This window comes from Thalassophryne amazonica, chromosome 7 (genome assembly GCF_902500255.1).
Source record: "Thalassophryne amazonica chromosome 7, fThaAma1.1, whole genome shotgun sequence".
NCBI classification, from domain to species: domain Eukaryota; kingdom Metazoa; phylum Chordata; class Actinopteri; order Batrachoidiformes; family Batrachoididae; genus Thalassophryne; species Thalassophryne amazonica.
The window spans coordinates 83,892,699-83,915,909 of NC_047109.1; the positions used below are offsets into that span (position 1 = coordinate 83,892,699).

General features: G+C 39.5%; 1 protein-coding gene across 2 annotated transcripts in view; it reads left to right on the plus strand.

Moving 5' to 3' along the window:
• The window catches only part of tmem67 (transmembrane protein 67), a 55,508-nt gene that overhangs the window by 15,942 nt on the left and 16,355 nt on the right, over positions 1 to 23,211 (plus strand). For both annotated transcript variants that reach the window (XM_034174876.1, XM_034174877.1), the window contains exons 2-11: positions 2,818 to 2,906; positions 3,017 to 3,107; positions 6,555 to 6,654; positions 13,624 to 13,693; positions 13,832 to 13,906; positions 13,997 to 14,059; positions 20,543 to 20,697; positions 20,944 to 21,076; positions 21,933 to 22,019; positions 23,115 to 23,180. In XM_034174876.1, the coding sequence (XP_034030767.1) occupies positions 2,818 to 2,906; positions 3,017 to 3,107; positions 6,555 to 6,654; positions 13,624 to 13,693; positions 13,832 to 13,906; positions 13,997 to 14,059; positions 20,543 to 20,697; positions 20,944 to 21,076; positions 21,933 to 22,019; positions 23,115 to 23,180 (929 nt within the window). The remainder of the gene's footprint in view (positions 1 to 2,817; positions 2,907 to 3,016; positions 3,108 to 6,554; positions 6,655 to 13,623; positions 13,694 to 13,831; positions 13,907 to 13,996; positions 14,060 to 20,542; positions 20,698 to 20,943; positions 21,077 to 21,932; positions 22,020 to 23,114; positions 23,181 to 23,211) is intronic.

Sequence of the window (23,211 nt, forward strand, 5' to 3'; positions counted from 1 at the left end):
GCTCCACCTTTATTGTAATGGTATTATGGTTTATTGTGACTGTGAACCAGCTTTTGAAAGAATCATAATCACAAGAAAATTTCCAAAATCAAATTGTAACCATGCAACTTTACTTTTTAAGCATCAAACCAAGGCATCCTGTTTTATTGATTAAAATCTCTCACATACAGACTACAGTATACAAATAATGAATGTTTATGAGTTCAATGGTACGAATATTTCACGAGGTGAAAGCTGGAATATACCATTGAATGAGGCAAATCTTGTATGACGTCCTCATTTCCATAGCTTCTAAACTCCCCTTTTATTTCAACTCATTATGATTTCAGTGCAGATGTTTGTGTGAAACTGTAACTTAAAAAGGCACATGCCTTTAAAACAGCAATTTAAAAGTCACCAATCTGGGCTAAAATACAGAGGAAGTGCAGTTAAAACCAACAAATTGAAAATGCAATTAAAGAGATTAATAAATACAAGCATGAAAATTACATTTAAACAACAGACCTGTTACAATTTGGGTGCGGGATTGAAGCCGACCCAGGATTTGAACTGGACCCAAACGCAAGGAAGCAGAAATGGAAGGAATGAATAACTGATATTTAATTACATACAAATCAACAGAACAAATTATAAAGTCAGGTGGTCTGTGGAGTGGAGGACACGGCCCGCTCCAGGAGATAGAGAACCTGGATTACCTCATGAAGTATGCTGTCTGACGGCTGAACAGAAGCAGAAGGTTGTTTGGTAGGTTCGTAGAGAGTTCATTAATTTACTCAACCAGTGAATCAGTCAGCAATCAGCAAATCCTCCTCTTCAACAGCAATACGAGGTCTATTAGAAAAGTATCCGACCTTATTATTTTTTTCAAAAACCATATGGATTTGAATCACGTGTGATTACATCAGACATGCTTGAACCCTTGTGGGCATGCGAGAGTTTTTTCACGCCTGTCGGTTACGTCATTCGCTTGTGGGCAGTCTTTGAGTGAGGAGTCGCCCACCCTCTCGTCGATTTTTTTCATTGTTTAGGAATGGCTCAGAGACTGCTGCTTTGTTTGATCAAAATTTTTTCAAAACTGTAAGGCACAACTAAGTGGACACCATTCGATAAATTCAGCTGGTTTTCGGTAAAAATTATAACGGCTGATGAGAGATTTTGGTCTGGTAGTGTCGCCGTAAGGACGGCCCACGGCGCCTGACGACTATCTGCGCTTCGAGGCGGCAGCGTCTCGCAGTTTCAAGTTGAAAACTTCCACATTTCAGGCTCTGTTGAGCCAGTAAGTCAGAGAACAGAGAACTTTCAGAAGAAGTCGGCATGAGGAGTTTATTCGGACATTCCATTGTTAACGGACATTTTGTAATGAAAGAACGTGCGGGCAGAGTAGCATGTCGGGCCGGACCCGACCGCGGGGGGTCGCGACAGGAAAAACTCCTCCGTTGGAAACCATAACGGGCAAGTTGGAACATGCCCAAGCTGTTAAACAATTTCTCAGTTACTCACTCGGCACGCGTTGCTTTATCAAAATTTTTTCTGGACCTGTGAGAAATATCCGAGTGGACACTATTCGAGAAATTAAGCTGGTTTTCGGTGAAAAGTTTAACGGCTGATGAGCGATTATGGGGTGTTTCTGTCGGTGTAAGGACTTCCCACGGAGCGGGACGTCGCGCAGCGCTTCCAGGCGCCGTTGTCAGCCTGTTTCGACCTGAAAACATCCTAATTTAAGGCTTAATTCACCCAGGACGTCGTGACAGAACAGAGAAGATTCAGAAGAGGCCGGCATGAGGACTTTATGCGGACATTCCAGTGTTTAAGGACATTTTGTAATGAAAGCCGTGCGCGCAAATTCGCGAATCTGTGTGTGCTGCGACAGGAAAAACACCTCCGTGTTGAAAACCATTTGTAAAATTCAGGTGGCTTTTGATGGCTTTCAACAAGTGAGTAACTGAGAAATTGTTTAACAGCTTGGGCATGTTCCAACTTGCCCGTTAAGGTTTCCAACGGAGGTGTTTTTCCTGTCGCGACCCCCCGCGGTCGGGTCCGGCCCGACATGCGACTCTGCCCGCACGTTCTTTCATTACAAAATGTCTGTTAACAATGGAATGTCCGAATAAACTCCTCATGCCGACTTCTTCTGAAAGTTCTCTGTTCTCTGACGACTTCCTGGGTCAACAGAGCCTGAAATGTGGAAGTTTTCAACTTGAAACGGCGAGACGCTGCCACCTCGAAGCACAGATCGCCGTCAGGCACCGTGGGCCGTCCTTACGGTGACGCTACCAGACCAAAATCTCTCATCAGCCGTTAAAATTTTTACCGAAAACCAGCTGAATTTATCGAATGGTGTCCACTCAGTTGTCCCTTACAGTTTTGAAAAAATTTTGATCAAACAAAGCAGCAGTCTCTGAGCCATTCCTAAACAATGAAAAAATCGACGAGCGGGTGGGCCACTCCTCACTCAAAAACTGCCCACAGGCGAATGACGTAACCGACAGGCGTAAAAAAACACTCGCATGCCCACGAGGGTTCAAGCATGTCTGATGTAATCACACGTGATTCAAATCCATATGGTTTTTGAAAAAAATAATAAGGTGGGATACTTTTCTAATAGATCTCGTAATGCTGTTGGTTATCAATAACATAAATAACAAGAGCTGCTTTTAGGAAGCAATTTAACAAAAAGTTGGAACGTGTGACACCGCTATGTGATGCACTTGTACTGCAGCCACAGCACCAAGCATAACATAATCTGTTTGTAAATTTGTTCATTCTGAGAATTTTGTAGCCCGGTTAACATTATCGTGTTAACCACATTTCTTTCAGGGCTGAGCTGCATTTGCAAAAGTGGATTCCGTGTTCTCACCACCAATGGAGTGTCACTTACCTGTGAGATATGTCCAAATGAAGCATCTGTATGTACAATATTGTTTGAACCTTTTTGTATTGTACCATTTTGTTGTAATGCTAGCTGTAACAGTTTTTTTATTGACATGCGCTCTCTTTTATTTTCATTGTTTTACAGGCAGTGACATCAGATGGATTTGAGTGCATTCGATGTCCAGGCAGTGTCACTGATGAGGGGAGGTGTCAGTGCCCATCAGGTGATATCCTGGGTGAGTCAGTAAAGACAGAGCAGTTTTTAGAGTAAAATCAATAACTCAGTGTTTTTACAGTTTTTTTTTTTTTTTTTTTTTATCAAGCTTTGTTCATCACAATACATGCTGTCATAAAAAAAATTCCCAATAAAAAAACATATATTTCAAAGTTTTCACTGTGCCATGAAAAATTTTGACGGTCATACGTAGATGTCAACTGTCTGTACAAACACTCCTTTCTCTTTTCATTATTATTTTTTTTTTTTGTAACACTGTTTTCTTACCAGAGATAATCTTCATTATTTGGCTAGGTCTTTTCTCATTTCTTCTCTGCATCTCTGTGATCTTATTGTAGTTGATTTTGTGCTCTTCTACATTTGCAAATTCAATTTCATTTATATAGTGCCAAATCACAACAAAGCTACCTCAAGGCGCTTCACATGAGTAAGGTCTAACCTTAATGTAACGTAACATATACATAAACATGTCAAATGTGACATGTTATGTATATTTTGCAGAATTTGCAATATACTGTTATATAGCCTGATTCACTGGCCCTCCATACAGATTCTACAAATATAATGAGGGTTCAGTTTTGATTGCCAGTGTCCCAAGAGGTATTAATTTAGCAGACTTTTATTATTGAGGTTGTAAACTAATCAGAAAGTAGACCTATTAGAAGCACCTTTCAAAATAATGTACTAAATTGTACATTAAACCATGGCTGACAAAGGGAATAAAAAATGCTTGTGCAAAGAAAAACTATTTATACAGGTGCTTTTTAAAATTGCAAACAAAGGAATCAGAAACAGAAATACAAAAAATATAAAAATAAACTATTAACAATAATTAGGAAACAAAAAAAAGATTATTACAGTGAAAAACTAAATAAGAGTAAAGATAATATGAGGGTAACATGGGGAATTATAAAAAAGTGTGATTGATAGTGATGGAACGAAAGAAACTATTCCAAATTACTTTGTTAAGGAAAATAAAGAGATATATGATATAAAAGAAGTTGCAAATGGGTTTAATGATTATTTTTCAAATGTAGGGTCAAGTCTGGTGGGAAATAAACCAATAATAGAAGATAAATTATGTACATTGGTAAATACGGTCAATAGTATTTTCCTGGACAATGTGGAAAAAGATGAAATAAGAAATATTGTAAAAAACTGTGTAAGCAAAAGATCAACTGACCATGAAGATTTAGACATGATGACTGTAAAAAGTATAATAGAAATTGTTATTGAACCATTTACTTATATTTGTAATCTGTCTCTGTCAACTGGGGTTTTTCCAGATGAAATGAAAATTGCTAAGGTAGTCCCATTATATAAAAATGGAGACAAACATAATTTTTCTAATTACAGGCCAGTATCATTGCTTCCACAGTTTTCTAAAATTATGGAAAAAGTTTTTGTAACAAGATTGGATAAATTTATTGAGAAACATCATATTTTAAATAATGCTCAGTATGGATTCAGAACAAAACATTCGACAGCTATGGCAATTATGGAACTAATAGAGAAAATATCAACAACAATAGATAAGGATTATTTTGTAAGTATTTTTATTGACCTGAAAAAGGCCTTTGATGTTATAGACCACTCAAGATTGCTCCACAAGTTACAACAATATGGAATAAGAGGTGTTGCACATCAGTGGGTAAAAAAGCTACTTAGAAAATAGAAAACAGTTTGTTCAGATAAATAATACCAAATCAGAATTGTGTAACATTATTTATGAGTACCACAAGGATCGGTACTTGACCCCAAACTGTTTAGTTTTGTATATCAAATGATTTTGTGAATGTATCCAATGTGCTTGGCAGCATTTTATTTGCTGATGATACAACGCTGTTTTACTCTGGATCAGATATACAGGAAGTAGCACAAGTGATAAATACAGAGTTGGAAAAAGTTAAACATTGGTTGATATAAACAGATTGTCACTAAATATTAATAAGACAAATTTCATATTGTTTAATGATAGAGCGAAAAAAAAATAATGTGTCATTACAAATAGATGGAATGGATATACAAAGGGTAAAAGAAATGAAATTTTTAGGAGTCATGATTGATGAAGATCTTACATGGAAGTCACACATAAATTACATAAAAGGAAAAATAGCGAAAGCCATTGCTGTTTTGCATAAAGTAAAATATTCATTAAATAGTTATGGTTTATTAACATTGTACAATTCATTGATTGTCCCATATTTAACTTACTGTGTAGAAATCTGGGGATCAACATATACAACCTATATACAACCTTTATTTATTTTGCAGAAAAGAGCTTTAAAAGTGATTAGTAACAGTGGTTTTAGAGATCCATCTAATCCATTGTTTATTAAGTATAGGGTACTTAAATTTCATGATTTAGTCGATTTGAAAGTATTACAAACGATGTACCAAGTTAATAAAAATACTTTACAACAAACATTCAAAAACTATGTTTGAAAAAAGAGTAAGTAGTTATAAATTGAAAGGAATAGAAGTCTTTAAAAAACCAAGATTTAGAACCAAAGTAAAGGAAAGGAGTATTGCAATAAATGGTGTGAAATTATGGAACAATCTTAATAAAGAAATTAAAGAATTAAGGTCGCTTAAATTATTTAAAAACATATTAAATTAGATGTATTAAGTAAGTATGAAACTATGAAGTAAGTCAGTGGGCTGCAAGAAAGTAAAAAAAAAAAAAAAGTAAACTGTTAATAATGTTTGGAGTGTCTTAAGTTTAAATGTAACCTGTCAGTGATGTAATGTATTAATTAATGGTCATAATTATGAAATGGGTCAGTGGTATGTGACAAGTTAAAGAAATGCAATCTGTTAAATAATGTTGACTATGATGCTGTATATTGAAAAGATTGTATTGCTAAAAGGGGCAGAATCATAAACTTGTTCTTCTTTCTGCTCCTTTTCATTCTGGTATTGTTGGTGCTTTGGTTTTTGCTTTTCTGTTTTTCTTTTAAATGAATGAAATAATATAAAAAAAAATTGAATGATTAGGTGATGTGATAAGGACTTAAAAGTAAGGGACAGCTAAGTTAGATGGAGGAAAAATTATGCAAATGATAAGTAAGGGGAAAAATGATTTCACTTTACTATGAAGTATTTTGTATGTGAAACATTTACATTTGAAATGAAGTCGCATTGTAATTGAACTAACATTTCACATATTTCAGGATTGAGACCACAGATGAGGGACATGAACAGAAATGGTGTTTGGACCTCTTAATTGCATCATAAGTTTTATTCGTTCATGTTTTTGTAATCTTATCTTGTGTAAGAACCCTGAATTTATATTTAATACACCATCAGATGACAACTTTTAAGATAAATCCACATTTTCACTGCTGAGACTTCAAAATGGCTGTTGTTATAGAACCCCCCATCTACATATTATTGAATTCACATTTTATTTTTGTTTGTGTGAATGCTGAATGGTTTTTCTCTACAGTGGAGCGGGATGTTCAAGGGAATGCCTTAGATGAGGCCAGGTGTGACAAGTGTAATGGAAGTAAGCCTGCTTTTTCAGTGCCTAACAGCAGTGGAGACAGGTAATTGACTGAAGAGCGTGAAAGTTATGTCGTCGAGGCTTTACTTCTGTGTTTGACACACACACACCCAACACACACACACACACACACACACACACCACACACACACACACACACACACACAGACACACAAACACACACACACACACACACACACACACACACACACACACACACACACACACCACACACAAAACCCCTGGCAAAAATTATGCAATCACTGGCCTCGGAGGATGTTCATTCAGGTTGTTTAAATTGTAGAAAAAAGCAGATCACAGACATGACACAAAACTAAAGTCATTTCAAATGGCAACTTTCTGGCTTTAAGAAATCAGGAAAAAAATTGTGGCAGTCAGTAACGGTTTACTTTTTTAGACCAAGCAGAGGGAAAAAAAATATGTAATCACATCAATTCTGAGGAAAAAATTATGGAATCATGAAAAACAAAAGAACGCTCCAGCACATCACTATTATTTTGTTGCAGCCACCTCTGGCTTTTATAACAGCTTGCAGTCTCTGAGGCATGGACTTAATGAGTGACAAACAGTACTCTTCATCAGTCTGCCTCCAACTTTCTGTGATTGCTGTTGCCAGATCAGCTTTGCAGGTTGGAGCCTTGTCATGGACCATTTTCTTCAACTTCCACCAAAGATTTTCAATTGGATTAAGATCCAGACTATTTGCAGGCCATGACATGACCCTATGTGTCTTTTTGCAAGGAATGTTTTCACAGTTTTTGCCTCTATGGGCAAGATGCATTATCATCTTGAAAAAATAATTTCATCATCCCCAAACATCCTTTCAATTGATGGGATAAGAAAAGTGTCTAAAATATCAACGTAAACTTGTGCATTTATTGATGATGTAATGACAAGCCATCTCCCCAGTGTCCTTTACTTGACATGCAGCCCCATATCATCAATGACTATGGAAATTTACATGTTCTCTTCAGGCAGTCATCTTTATAAATCTCATTGAAACGGCACCAAACAAAAGTTCCAGCATCATCACCTTGCCCATGCAGATTCGAGATTCATCACTGAATATGACTTTCATCCAGTCATCCACAGTCCACGATTGCTTTTCCTTAGCCCATTGTAACCTTGTTTTTTTCTGTTTAGGTGTTAATGATGGCTTTCGTTTAGCTTTTCTGTGTGTAAAATCCCATTTCCTTTAGGCAGTTTCTTACAGTTCGGTCACAGACGTTGACATCCAGTTTCCTGCCATTCGTTCCTCATTTGTTTTGTTGTGCATTTTCGATTTTTGAGACAATATTGGTTTAAGTTTTCTGTCTGACGCTTTGATGTCTTCCTTGGTCTACCAGTATATTTGCCTTTAACAACCTTCCCATGTTGTTTGTATTTGGTCCAGATTTAGACACAGCTGACTGAACAACCAACATCTTTTGCAACATTGCGTGATGATTTACCCCTCTTTAAGAGTTTGATAATCCTCTCCTTTGTTTCAATTGACATCTTTCATGTTGGAGCCATGATTCATGTCAGTCCACTTGGTGCAACAGCTCTCCAAGGTGTGATCACTCCTTTTAGATGCAGACTAAACGAGGCAGATCTGATTTGAAGCAGGTGTTAGTTTTGGGGATGAAAATTTACAGGGTGATTCCATAATTTATTCCTCAGAATTGAGTGAGTCCATATTTTTTTTCCCTCTGCTTGGTCTAAAAAAGTAACCGTTACTGACTGCCACAATTTTCTTATAGTGTTTCTTAAAGCCAGAAAGTGCCATTTGAAAATGACTTTAGTTTTGTGTCATGTCTGTGATCTGCTTTTTTTCTACAAAATTAAACAACTGAATGAACATCCTCCGAGGCCGGTGATTCCATAATTATTGCCAGGGGTTGTATATATTACGGGTGTCACAATACATGTGTTTGTATTGAACCATACGGTAAACATGCAATGCTTCGGTCCACAGAACTGCACGCAGAATACAAGGTACGATTCTGCACAGTATGATTATAGAGATGTGCTTCTTCATTTCTGTAAGTCACTGACATTTTATGTCATTTTTACACTCTGGTCTCATGCTCTGTGCCGAAGGCGTGGCCACACCCCTCACTCAGCTATTTGTGTTTCTGAGGTGAAAAGAGGAAACAGCAAATCAGGCAGTTAAAGGAAGTGAACGGGATTATTCCAGTCACAAACTTTGGGACCACGAATGGAATTGGTTAATTTACCTTTTTCTTTCAAAACATGAACCTAAAAGTGAAAGTATACTGATACGTATTTGTGTTGCATCGCTGTCCCCGGATGAGATCGGTGCACATTCAAGTTTAGACAGAAAACCCCACCAATTTATAAACTGACGTTCTATATAAATTAGTATAAAATTTCATTGATGAGATGGCCACCAAATAACAACACTGTGTACAGTGATTACAAATAGGGCACAGAGTGATGTTTTAATGAGATGTCATGATTTGTATTAAAGTAAAACCACTTAAATGGGCAAAAAAAAAAATATTGAAGGGAGTCTGGCTCCACATGTCGCACAACATAAACAGACAAAAAACACAACACCCTGCACAGATAAATTCATACGCAAGGTGAATGACAAAAGATGTAATCACTTCATAAACCTTTAATGAATAAAGTTTTACATTTACACTTTGTCTCACAGAGCTATACTGTCTGATGGCAGCGCTGTCCTGCTCAGATTAAAAGGGACCTCTTGTAAATCTTTTTGTAGTGTCATTGTAAGCGTTAAATAAAACACATTTTTACAATTATATTCAAAATTCACATTTTCTGTTAATAAGTATCACGCTAAACATATTTGCTAAAAATAAATTGTTGCGATGTCACGGTTCAGGTTCGAGTTCTGTTTTTACAGGCAGTAGCTTTATCAGTGAACAGCGTGAGAGCTGCCGAAAGCCACCAACACTGAGACAAAGTGTAATGTAAACTTCCTTTTTTCTTTAAATGTTTAGAAATTGGATTCCATCTCTTATCTCTTATCTGTTATCATTCACCTTGGGATGAATTTACTGTGCATTGCACTGTTTTGTTTTTGTTTTTTGTTTGTTTTTATGTCGTGCGACGTGTGGAGTAGGCACGGGAATCTCATCACTGACAATGATTCGATACGCACCTCAATATATTACCAGCGATACAATGATTCGATACGCACCTCAATATATTACCAGCGATACAATACATATAGCGATACATGACGATACTGATGATGCGATACGATACAATACGATTCACCCCTGTTCCGGTTTTGATGCGATTTGATATGCATTTGATGGCCATTCAGTTCAGTTTTATCGATATCGATGCTATTATCGATTCAGCTTATTGATCCTATTCTTTATCGATTCCCTTATCAATACCTCTTGTGAATTTTCTGTGTGCTAAAAGTAGGCTTTACCAGATTTTCTATGTCACAACATTTTATTGAGCCTTATAGTAAATAATGTGAAATTGGTCACTGGATCCTTGATCTCTGACATAAATAAAATCAATAAATCTGTACATGGTCCACTGGATCCTTGATGTACATAATGGATCCTTGATCTCTGGACAGAAATAGAAATAACAACATCTGTAGTTTTTGTCAAAAGCATTTTCTTTCAGATATTAATGACACAAATGTAACTCCATAGCCCCTGAGCTCAGCTCTTAACAGCCGGCTGCGCTGCAACGCCAGGACGTAATTCATAAAAAATGGGAGGACATAACATTTTGGAGGAAAAATGGTTTTGGTTGGTTGTAGTTTGTTTGTATTATAACGTTTGGAAAGAGGTGTCATTTGATTTTAAAATGGTGATTCCCTCTGAAGTTATTAATTCCTAGCCGAAATCTGCATGTCTCTTTGGAGCTTTGCAGTTAGTCCTACAAAACAGAGATATTATTATTATTGTAACTTCAGTTTATGCACCAGCTGGTGCTCACGCCAGAGAACCATTGCGTAAAACTCCAGTGTGGAACGGCCAGTACGATTCTCATTTCTTGCCCACAACAAGACAAGAGTCCCACTTCGTGTCTTTAATCCACACAAAGGTGACTCATGATTGATATCTTTAAATGGCTTTGAGAGGGGTTAATGAAGAAATTGTGGACTTGCTTCTGAAAACCAGTGAACAGCGGGTCGAAGCGCTGCATTGTTGCTTCAAGCAGACCCTGCGCAGTCTGCAATCAGTGTAGAGAAATATTAATTTTCCCAATAACACTCAAAAACACCGGCTACTCTGGTGTCCCGAACTGAAGGACCAATAAGGTTAAGCAAAAAGGCTATTGATGTCATCATGTTTGTTGCGGTAGAAATGTGCTTTCTGGCTTCCGTCCATGGTGCATTCAATGTGCCTCGGAAAAAAACAAGGCAAGCAGGCAGAGAGCGATGCATCATGATTTCACCAGTCAATTGAATTGATGCACACTGAATTATTATTACTTATAATAAATAAAGGTGCTGTGCTGGGGTGCCTGCAGTGTGGAGAGATGACCCGCCTCCTGGTGGCGAAATGTGGGAGCTGCAGGATTCCGAGCCAGTCTTGAAGGATAATATCAACTAAGATTTCAGGGTTCAAGACCAGGTGGAAGGCTTAATTCCGAGACCAGGAACTATGGGGAATAAAGACAAACAGGGTGAGTGAATGCACTCGTAACGCTGGAGCCTCAAATCAGTCACAGTTCATAAAAGGTTCAACACAGGTTGTTTCAGAGGTAAGGAAATAAAGGTCTCTTCTTAAGAAATAAAGTTCACTGTTCAGGAATTGTTCATAGTTCATAAGTTGTATCCAAAGGTCAGAGGTCAAGTGCTGCATGTTGTAATGCAGTTACAATTAAGCAGTACTTGATACAGCTGGGTTCTCAATTGTTTGATACCAGAATTCATGGAATTCCAAGAACTGTTCCAAGAACTCTTAGGAAGATTTCTTGGAACAGTTCTTTATCATAGCACAGTCACAAACAGGAATGAGTGAGAATAGGATCTCACTGAGACAAGGAGAAATTTTACTGGCGTGTAGTCGAGACATGCTCTTTGCCAAGAACCAAGGAGTTCCAAATTACATTTTTTACTAATACATACAAACCATCAGCTTTTATCATAAGTTGGTGGCATTTTTTGTCTTAATTCGAAAGCGGACTGACCTCATACGGAGACAGTCACTCAGTCCAAATATGTATCAGTACACTTTGGCTTTTAAGTTAATGTTGGAAAGTTAATGTAAAGGAAGATTAACCAATTTCATTAATGCTTCCAAAGTTTCTGGGTTAAGCAATCCCATCACTGGCTTCAACTGTCTGTTTTCCTCTATTCGATTTAGACACAGCAGGCCAGGGGTGTGTGGCCACACCTCCTGCACTGAAGGGGGTGAAAGACCCCGCCATCCTGTACATCATGACACTTGAGCAGTGGTGGGCACAGTTCCAATAATCCGATAACAGATAATAATCAAAGATAATGTTTTCATTATCGGATTATCTTTTTAGATAACTTTAAAAACCATTATCGGACTAATTATCTTCCGATACATTTTTGTCCGATAACTTTTAGACCGATAACATAGTAAACAAAGATGAACAGTGACAAACATTTTTAAAATTTAAAATCAGTTGAGCACCTACCTGTTAAATGTTTCTGTAAACACCAACACAGGACACACGTCACATTAACATGTTGGTTTACATAATGAATGACTGAACCAGTCAGTGTTTAGCAGAGGCACTTTTCCCCAGAATTCTTTGCGATCTGTCTGTGTTTGTTACAAAACCTCAGAATTAGTGCATTATTCAATATTAAAAGATATATGTTATATTTTAACTTTGTACAAATGACAGAATTGACATTAATTGAGTTATTCTATCGGTTTTAATGTTATTTATAAATCAAAACCATAAGTCAGCATGACTTTATTTTCCAAGACCTCCGCCTGACCAGAGCGGTGTGACTGATAGAGAGCTAGCTTTGTGGCTACTCTCAGGGTGCCTCTGTGCTGGAAGCTGTGCAGTAAACAAGAGCTTCCAGCAGTGGGCAGGATGTTCAAACACAAAAGTGTGCCTCATTGTTTGGGTCTGTTGTCACTTTTAATATTACTAGAAGCTATTGTGGTGTTAAAACTCAAATACAGTTTATTAGTAGTTGTAAATGTACCAGAGACAATATCTGAATTTATCGGTTATCTGTAACTTCCGATACATTTTTGGGTGGTTTATTGTTTTATCTTTATCAAGATAACTTTTCAGTTATCTGATTATCTGTTATCAAAGTTAATTTTTTTGGTTATCTGTGCCCACCACTGCACTTGAGGGACACAATCTGTGGGCATGAGATGAAATGTTGGTGACTTACAGTATGAAAACAAATTACGAACGTGTCTATAATCATACTGTGCAGCATTGTACCATGTATTCTGTGTATTTGTACCACGTATTCTGTGTGCAGTTCTGTGTACTGAACCGTCTACATATGTTTGTACCTGCCTGGTTGGAGAAAGTTTAATATGGCGTGATGGGCTGCTTGACTAAATTTTCTGTTATATGGCAGCCATTTCTGAATCATCCTGGTTTAGAAGATGATGAACCTGACCAACAGCAACATCCACATTGTGACATGCACCTCTCGTTTTGGGCTAAAATCATCTAACATGCATATTGTGCTTTTGATGGAGCAGTGTAATTCCTCATTTTCTTCAAATACGCCCTTTTTTGTTGCATGTGTTCGTGTAATATATTTTGATCATAATAAGGAGCTGTTTCTTCAAACATTCACCAAACATCAACCAAAATGGCTTTTGTCAAATCTAATTGTTGTCGTTTTCATCGAGTACTACCTACTTGCATTGCATATTACATGATTGCTTTAGGTCCTGCTTAAGACGTTTATTTTTTGCTAAGGCACGTAAATTTGTTTTGACCACTGTCTATTAGCAATGCTCACATAGTATTATGAAGAAGGGATGACTTGACTTTGAGTTTCTTTCTCTTCAAAATACTTGCTCAGGTGTGAGAGGTGTCAGGGTACCTTTATTAACACCTCCCTCTCCTGTGTGTGTAGTCCTGGTAATGTTGTGGTGAGTTCAACCCTCAATTCTCACCACCTTCTCAAACATATCAACATATCCTTCATACACATGCTTTTCATTAAGAGCTAGATACTCAGAGATAACATCCACTGTCAATCGATGATGACCACCCCCCCACCCCCACAGGCAGGAGGATTATGTTTCCCTCCTCTGAGCAGCCTCTCAACCAATGTGAATCCAAACGTCAATTTTGCTCAGTTGGTGAGTTGGTGTTTCCTCCTTTAACAACCCCCATCACCTTTTTTTTTATGTCACTGACTGATATATTGAGGTTTTGTTTTGTTTTTGCAGAAGCTCCAGGTCCAGTCGGCATGGTTCATGAAAAACCTATACTCCTCAGCAGCAGCTTGCCTAGTAATTACACAACTTACATATTTTCCTTTAAAAATACACTGGCTTTATCTAATAACCCCGTCACACATAGGCAGAATCACGCAGAGTGGCGTTGGACTTATGAATCAGCGCACATCCAAAAGGTATCGTATTTCAGTCCCAAAACATTCTGACAGCCATCTGTGGAAGTCCACACAGTTGGTCTAAAATGGCCAGCGGCTCTGAGTGTGATGCACATGTGAAGAGTTCAGATGCAAAACCCAATAAGTACTTCATTGTAAGCACAAGATCATTCACCACTTTAGTGAAAGCCGTCTCTGTGGAATGATATTTTCTAAAAGCAGACTGCAGTGGCTCAAAGAAATTATTCTCAGTAAGATAGTCTATGAGCTGCCGTGACACCACTTTTTCCAGAATTTTAGAGAAAAATGATAGATTTGATATCGGCCGATAGTTTGTCAGTACACTAGGGTCAAGATTAGGTTTCTTAAGTAATGGTTTAATCACTGCAGATTTGAAACATTTAGGAACAGATCCAGAAGTTAAAGAAAGATTAATAATTTCCAGTCGGCCCAAGACTGGGCCACAGGTCCTTAAACAGTTTTGTTGGTATAGGATCAAATAAACAGGTTGTGCTTTTTGTTGACATTACGAGTTTTGTCAGCATGCCTAGTGAGATACTGTCAAATTCTGTAAGTAAGTCCCTTCGGCTGCTCCCTTGTTTGCACTCGGGGTTGCCACAGCAAATCCAAAGTGGATCTGCATGTTGAATTGGCACAAGTTTTACGCCGGATGCCCTTCCTGACGCAACTCCACATTATATGGAGAAATGTGGCAGGGGTGGGATTTGAACCCGGAACCTTCTGAACTGAAACCAAGCACATTAACCACTTGGCCACCACCCCTGCATACTGTCAAATTCTGTAAATCTAGGTAATACCTCAGTAGTGGCGCCCACATCAATAGCACGGTGTAGTGGCTGCATTAAGGCATGCCGGGATATGTTTAACCTGATGTCTTCTATTTTCTTCTCAAAGTAATCCAAGAAATCTTGTGCTGTAAAAGGAGAGCGAACTACAGGTGGTTGTCCATGCTAAAGTGTTGCCACTGTGTCGAACAAGAACTTTGAGTTATGCTTGTTTTTGTTGATCAAATCAGAGTAGTAAGTCCGCTTTGTAGCCATTAATGCATGCTTATAGTCTAAGATAGCATCACGCCACGCAAGGTGAAATACTTCTAATTTTGAACGGCGCATTTCCGTTCTAGACCTCTTGCTTTATGCTTGAGGTCACGCAGATAATCATTGAACCAAGGAGACTGTGATTTGGGGGGGGCGCGGTTTTAACACAGGTGGTGCAATCATGTCGAGTGTAGTTTTGAGCACTGAGTTTAAACTATCCACAAGTCTGTCTACTGACTGGGTATTTGTCAGATGTGAAGCTAAGACATCAGGCAGTCTAGCTTCGAGTTCAGTCTTAGTTGAGGAGTTGATGCATCGCTGTAATGATATATAAGGTTGTTGTTCCACTAAACACAGCAGTGAAACTGTAAACTTAATAAGTGAGTGATCAAACACCACTGATGTAAGAGGCATGATGTCAATATTCGTGACAGCAATACCACGTGCGAGAACCAGATCCAGGGTATTTCCACTATTGTGCGTCGAATCCTGAATGCATTGCCGAAATGCTAATGCATCCACAATTTCCATAAATGATTTGCAGAGGGGATCAGAAGGCTTATTTATATGAATGTTAAAGTCACCAATGCTCAGAATGTTATTTACACTAGTTGACAAGTTAGAGATGAGCGCACCAAATTCATCTAAGAATTCAGAATATGGGCCAGGAGGCCTATATACAGTGACAAAATAATACGATTGATTTTTATTCTTCTGACATTGGCAATGTGTAATATCCTGAGCAGAGCGGAGAATCAGATGCTCAAACGAGTGATATTTGTAACCCCCAACAGCTAATAAGCTAAACCTAGATTTATAAATAAGAGCAACACCCCTGCCTTGCTTCGCATCACGAGGGATGTGACTAAATGTATATGCTGGTGGGCAGGCCTCATTTAAGGGGAGGACAGCTGTAGGTTTAAGCCAGGTTTCACATAGCCTAATCATATCTAAGTGATGATCAATAATTAGATCATTGATCAACAATGATTTTGAGGACAGTGATCTTATGTTAATAAGACCCAGTCTCAGTGGACCTCAGTGGGGTTGACAGTTGAACTGTTTGGGTTTAGGGGTGGTTCCAGAGTAGCATATATAAGATGCCTAGAAGTAGGTTTAGGTTTAAGACATTCCACGCGCGTTGTAGGTAGCAGACACGAAATCTTTGCTATTGCTGGAACAACCACTGGGCTATCCTCAATTTCAACATCATCCAATATAGTAATGGGTATTAAGTTTGGAAAGCATATCCCTCTATGATTTTTATGGACACGACTACGGACACAGGCCACAGTCTCAACTTGTTGAAATTCCCTCCCTGGCAAATAAACTGCACTATCACCATAGTGGATTTTCTGCACTAAATTCCCAGCTAAGCTAATGGATTCCACACCCACATTTGTCATAAGCCTTGCAGGGTCTCTAATCACCTGCTCCGTGGCCTGCTGTAGATTTGTAATGTTACCCTCCCTGTAGAGCTCTATCTATGTTCGCAGACAAGATGGCGGTGCTTCCCCAGTAGGGTGGAGGCCATCCGGCATCAGCAAGCCACGGCGGCCCAGAACAAAGGCCAGTTATCAATAAAGCTAAAACCTTGCTGTCTGCAAAACTGCGCCTGCCACCTATTTAACGATGTCAGCCTGCTAAACGCCTCATCAGTACCCCGGGAGGGGAGGGGACCAGAGAGTATTAATCGATACCGACACATCTTTCTGGCAAGGTCACAAGTCCTCTCTATGTCCATTTTTGTGACCTCTGAAGTATCTGATCACAGTTGATTGAGCTCTGAGATCAATCGGTCATAGGAAAGTCTGCCGACATGTTGTTCCACGTTTGTCCATCTACGCTGGACCCCGGCCAGGGAGGGCAAAAGAAATATTGTTACGTAATAACATGTATGTGACACTGTGTGCACGCCAGAGGCTCAGTGCAGCGGCGCAACACATCTGAATGGGATATCACCGCTGTAACGCATGTATTATTACACGTTCACCTCCTAAGTCTGTAACAGGAATGATGTGGAAATGTTTGCCCAGCATGTGACGACAAAAATAAACATGTAACTCACCTCCGGTACCTCGTGTTTCACAGTGCAGACAGCTGGTCAAGTCCCTTTCACCCAGCTGCGCTGCGTGCTGGCAACGTCGATCAGCTGACAAAAGAATAATCCACCTCTGGTATGAATAAATCCCATGCGAAGTGCCGTCCCACAACGATAATCCAACTGCAGTTGTGTTAAGATACATATCAAGTAAAATGACAACAAAAAAGAGTTAAAAAAAAAAACTAAAAAAGAGAAAGTCCACTGGCGGCATCTGAATGTTGCGCACATGTGGGAAGTTGGGGCACTGCCAGCACAGTTCAGCAGCAGCTAGGAGTCCAGCTGGACAAATAAAATCTAGCAATGCAAGTATATACTGATCAAACACCTAAAGGGATTTTTCATGGGACTAACATCAGGTGATCACTGACAGCTGTCAACCTGTTTGTGCGCTCTCTGAATGAACAGCTCCTGCACTCTTATGCGCCCGTGTGACACACTCTGATGAGAGGTCAGTTTAGCGCTGGGAATGTGAGGACAAGCGGAGATTTGATTGCGTGGGTGAGTGACAGCTCCAATGTCGGCACTGTCTGACAGCAGTCTGTGTCATCTGACTGTTGTCTGAAATGTGTTTGGGCTACATCCTGCAGGTGTGCACGAGGCAGTCCGGATGCATTCGGACCACAGCTGACCACACCTCTTTTCCTCCAGACTGCTTCAGATTATGGCAATATTTACCGTGTCGGAATGGTTCTTCCACATTCTTGCTATGTGTGACGGGGGCTTAACATTAAAAGAAACTAGATCTAGGTACGATCACACTCATATACAGTCAGAAATGATGGACATATGCACACACAAGAGGAGATTTAGAAATTTAGGATGTGTTATATAGCTGTGTATTTTTCATACTATTGATAACGACAGTTTGATTCAGTATTTCAGTATAACTGTTGAAATATTAACTGCAATTAATGGAAAAATGGCAACCCCTCTGGGTATACGAGGTCTGTCCAAAAAGTATCAGACCTTTTTATTTTTTTCAAAAACCATATGGATTTGAATCGTGTGCTTGCATGAGCCAACCTTGAACCTTCATGCGCATGCGTGATTTTTTTCACGCCTGTCAGTTGCATCATTCGCCTGTGAGCAGGCTTTGTGTGAGCACTGGTCCACCCCCCTCGTTGTATTTTCATTGCGAGGTGGAACCATTTGGAGCTTTGTTGCATCAAATTTTCAGGAAACTGTGAGAGACAGCCAGGTGGAAACCATTCGGAAGATTCAGACGGCTTTCAGTGACGATAGTATGGGCATCACACAGATTAAGGAGTGTTACACCGGTTTAAAGATGGCGCACAATGGCGGAGGGTGCGCCGCGCTCCGAGCAGAAACGACCAGATCATTTCCAAAATGAACGCTGTGTGTTGATCCAGGACGTCGTCTGACTACCAGAGAAATTGCAGAAGAGGTGGACATCAGCACTTTTTCGGCACATTCCATTGTTATAGGAGATTTTGTAATGAAAGACGTGCAGAAGTTGGAAGTCTCACAGGACATGTTGTGACATGTCCAGCTCTTACACAATTCCTCGGATACTCACTCGACTGAAAAGCCACCGAAAGCCGTCTGAATCTTCTGAATGGTTTCCACCTGGCTGTCTCTCACAGTTTCTGGAAAAATTTGATTCAGCGCTTCTCCAGTTGTTCAGACATTTTCCTCGCAATGAAAATCCAACGAGGGGGGAGGACCAGTGCTCACACAAAGCCTACGCACAGGCGAATGACGCAACCGACAGGCATGAAAAAACTCACGCATGCGCACGAAGGTTCAAGGTTGGCTCATGCAAGCACACGTGATTCAAATCCATAAGGTTTTTGAAAAAAATAAAAAGGTCTGATACTTTTTGGACAGACCTCGTATGTTCATATAGGTCTGAGAAAACTACCCCCCTAGCTCCCCCCTGCATTTTTTAAATAATGCATTAACTTTACTGAAATGTTATGTTTTCACTTTTTGTGAAAAGCTATAATTAAAACGGATTAAAAATTATGAAGTAGAAAAATGAAGATGCTGTTCTCCTAGCATTGCAAACAATGTTTTGATCTGGGAGACTTGTTATGTGTCGACGCGGATTGAGGAGCGAACCTGCGTCAGACAGGACCCAGCGCTAAAAATAACCAGAAAATGGTTCCAAACAAAAACTATTTATTATACACCTGTGTTTAAAAGTGTAAAAACATAAAAAAAACAACGTCCCTCTGGTGGAGTTATCGTGGCTCGCTCTCCAGCGCCCGCAAGGATTAAAGCCGGCGCTCCTGGACTTCCTACCACCGCCAAACACCCCCCAGGTGGACACGACAAACTGATTCTCTGTGAAGCAAAGAGACGGTGAGGTAAATCAACAGATACAACTATATCTTCCAATAAACACACGCTGCCAGCAACACACTCAGGTCAGTGTCCTTTCTTTTACTTTATGCAAATGAGCAGCCTCTCACAACAAGTGGAGGATCACTTATCCTTCACGCCACAGCAGTGAGAAGCAAACTACGCAATTCTCTTTACAATTCCAGTACACTGTGTAACAAAACACCAAGTTACTATCAACAAGTACTTAAACACTTAATTACCTTTCGTGTGTGCTGACAGCATGTGTCCTCACCCCTCCCTGCCTCACGGGCTCGATGTGTCAAAACCCAGGCGCGGTCCTCAGCGTCTCACAAACGAACGTCACAAGGTCGAGTTCCCGGCAGTTCTGCTTGAATCACACATGACTTAAATGCAGAACGCCATCCAATTATCTGCTTCAGCTGCAAGTCGTCCAGGTTGCACGTGAGCACCAAGCACAGGTGCTTTCCATGATGTTGATGAGGGTGAAGACTCTTCAGCCAGCACCTTCTTCACAGACAAATCAGCCCTCATGCCAACTGGAGAGCAAAGAAAAGAAAAGAACACCAAAACATCCAGCCACGCCCCCCCCCAACACACAGCAAGACTGGTGTCATTCCTATGGTTTAGAGAAAATTAACTGTTATTCCACTCAGGGAAGGAAAGTGGTTGCCTGGATTGCAATAACTCTGTTATGGTTCATCACAAATGTAGTTTGTCACATAATCATTTTGCTGTTAAATTTATTTTTCCACAGCAATCAGTAATGTTTTATCTTAACACAGTTATGTGCTGCACTGCAAGACCTGTTTGCAATTGTGCTATGTTATAAAGAGGTGTATAGAGTTTTCTGCACGCCTGTGTGTTTCAGTTGCAGTGTGTTGTGTACCTACAGGTGTTCTCCAATCTGACAGCCTGCCAAGCTCTCGGGAACATGTGTGTGATGAACATGCACTCAATCAGTACTGTAGCCAATGATGCCTGTGGTCTCTTTAACACCATCTTCAGATCAACAGCTGCTTTGGGCTCAACCCAGGGCAACTCCTACTGGTACTTCACATATCAAAGAATGAGTTATGGAAGCAGAAACAGTGTTGTTCCTAGGAGTACTAGTGCCACTTTTCTGCATTGATTTCCTCAAAACACGCATTGATTAATCTGTTGAATGCTTGTTGGTGCATAGATTAGAACTGGGCACATAATTAAATTAGTGATTACCCAAGAACATCCCCATTGAAAGGAGCAGCATTTTGATCAATCAGTGTGAATGCTAACCAACAGTTACTCTGTCTCCAGGAGAGTTAATCTTCCATGGCTTTACTATGGGAATGAACCAGGACTCGCTCATCGAGTGCTTCAGAGTGATCAGAGGAGCTTCACTGGTCAGGGAATAGCTCCCACTGGGTTCAGTTTCATGGGAAAAAACAAGGTAATGGTTCAACTTCAGTCTTTCACAGTGGAAAAACTGCTGTCCTTGTCAGAATGATTGGTACCCCTGAATTTTAACTGCTGAGTTTAAAATACGGGGCAGCATACTCTTAGTGGTTAGCACTGTTGCCTCACAGCAAGAAGGTCATGGGATTGATTCCCACCTGTAGCCTTTTTGTGTGGAATTTGCATGTTCTCCCTGCATTTGCATGGATTCCCTCCGTGTGCTCCAGCTTCCTCCCACATCCAAAGTGATTAACATCACTTTGAGCAGATGGCAAGAGTTCGTCAATGAAATCACCTGGTGCAATTGGTAGTTACAAAGAATACCTGCATCCTACTGGCCCTTTCTGAAATTAAGTTGACACCTTTGCATGTGGAAAAAGCCAAGCGCATGTGTGATTTGGAAAAGCTTGTGAATCCATCTTGTGACTTGGCTGAAGAAAACTGGCTGTGAAAGTGATGATTTACTGTAAATTAATCAAAGTGTGCCAATAACTGTGTCACATGTACATTTTATGTCTGTATTTTTCATTTATTATATAAAATGATTTGTTGTCATTGATCAATAACTGGACATTGCTTTATTATTTGCACTGTATCAAAAAGATAAATTTGCATTTATTTCCGAACATACTAAATTTTGTCTTCAAAGTTCAGGCTTTAAAGTTCAGTCTGCTGGTCCAGACTGTTAAAGGGCAAACAGACATTGCATATTTGCCACGGAAGAATGTGCTGAACTGTATAAAAATAGCATTATAATAATAGTATTCCATCATGCATGTCCTCAGACTGAGCTGTAACATTACAGTCATGCAGAATCATTAGGTAACTGACATATTCTGTCTGTTTAACAGAACACTGACATTAAGCTAATTGCTGCTGTCTATAATGTCAAAGGAGAGTTCCTCAGATGGGAAAAAGTAGGAGGGCATAATCTGCAGGTAAATTGAAATATTTATGATTCAGAATGAATACTCTGAATACAATGTTCATTATTTATAACTGTTTATAGTGTGTTGTTAAAAATGACTTTTCCACTCTTGTTTCCGTGTTATAGAACCGTCACTAAAGTGACATAGCTAATAGCTAATACACCAATCAGCCATAACATTGTGACCACCTGCCTAATATTGTGTCAGTCCCCCCTTTTGCCACCAAATCAGCCCTGACCCTTCAAGGCATGAACTCAGCTAGACCTTCCTATAGCTTTTTTAGCACTTAGAGCTACAGTAGCTCCTCTGTTGTATTGGAACGGGCCAGCCTTCACTCCTCACATGCATCAGTGAGCCTTGGCTGCCCGTGATCCCATTGCAATTCATGATATTCCTTCCCTGGGCCACTTTACTGTACTGATGAATACAGACCAGGAAAATCCTACAAGAGCTGCAGTTTTAGAGATGCTCTGGCCCAGTTGTCGAGCCATCACAAGTTGGCCTTCATCAAAGTGTAACAGCTTCTTCCCCTAAATAATCAGACTCCTTAACAACCAGAGTCTGGTCTGAACAGTCACACATATTTCAGTGACTGGACTGAAAACACTCACACACACACACACAATCTCATATTTTAAGAGTGCAATGTTTATGGTCAATAACTGCTGCTATGCTTTTCACTTTATAAAAAATGGTCACAACCGCACTGTATTTATTATTGTTTATCGTGATAAATCATAATAATACTCTTTGTAGCAACTTTGGTCCTGGAGGAACGTTGTTTCGTTTCACTGTGTTTATGGTTGAAATGACAATAAAAACTACTTGAACTTGAACTTGAAAAGTCACTGAAATCTTTGAGTCCCCATTTTTCCTGCTTCCAGCACATCAACCTTAATGTTAACTTGTTGCCTAATGTGTTCCAGCTTCTGACAGGTGCCAATGTAAAGAGATAATCAATGGCATTCCCTTCACCTATAGTGGTCACAGTGTTATTGCTAACCGAAGTATATTCACTGTCCAACAGGAACACAAATCCAGTATCATAAAAATATGAAAGTCTTGTGATTATTATAAACAAACTCTTGTCTCGTTCTGTTTTAGCTGTGTCCAGACACAGCTGCCAGACAGAAGGCCACCTTCAGCTTTGGAACTGCTTACCAAGCAAGTGTAAGTGTCTCAATATTCTTTCACAGTTTTT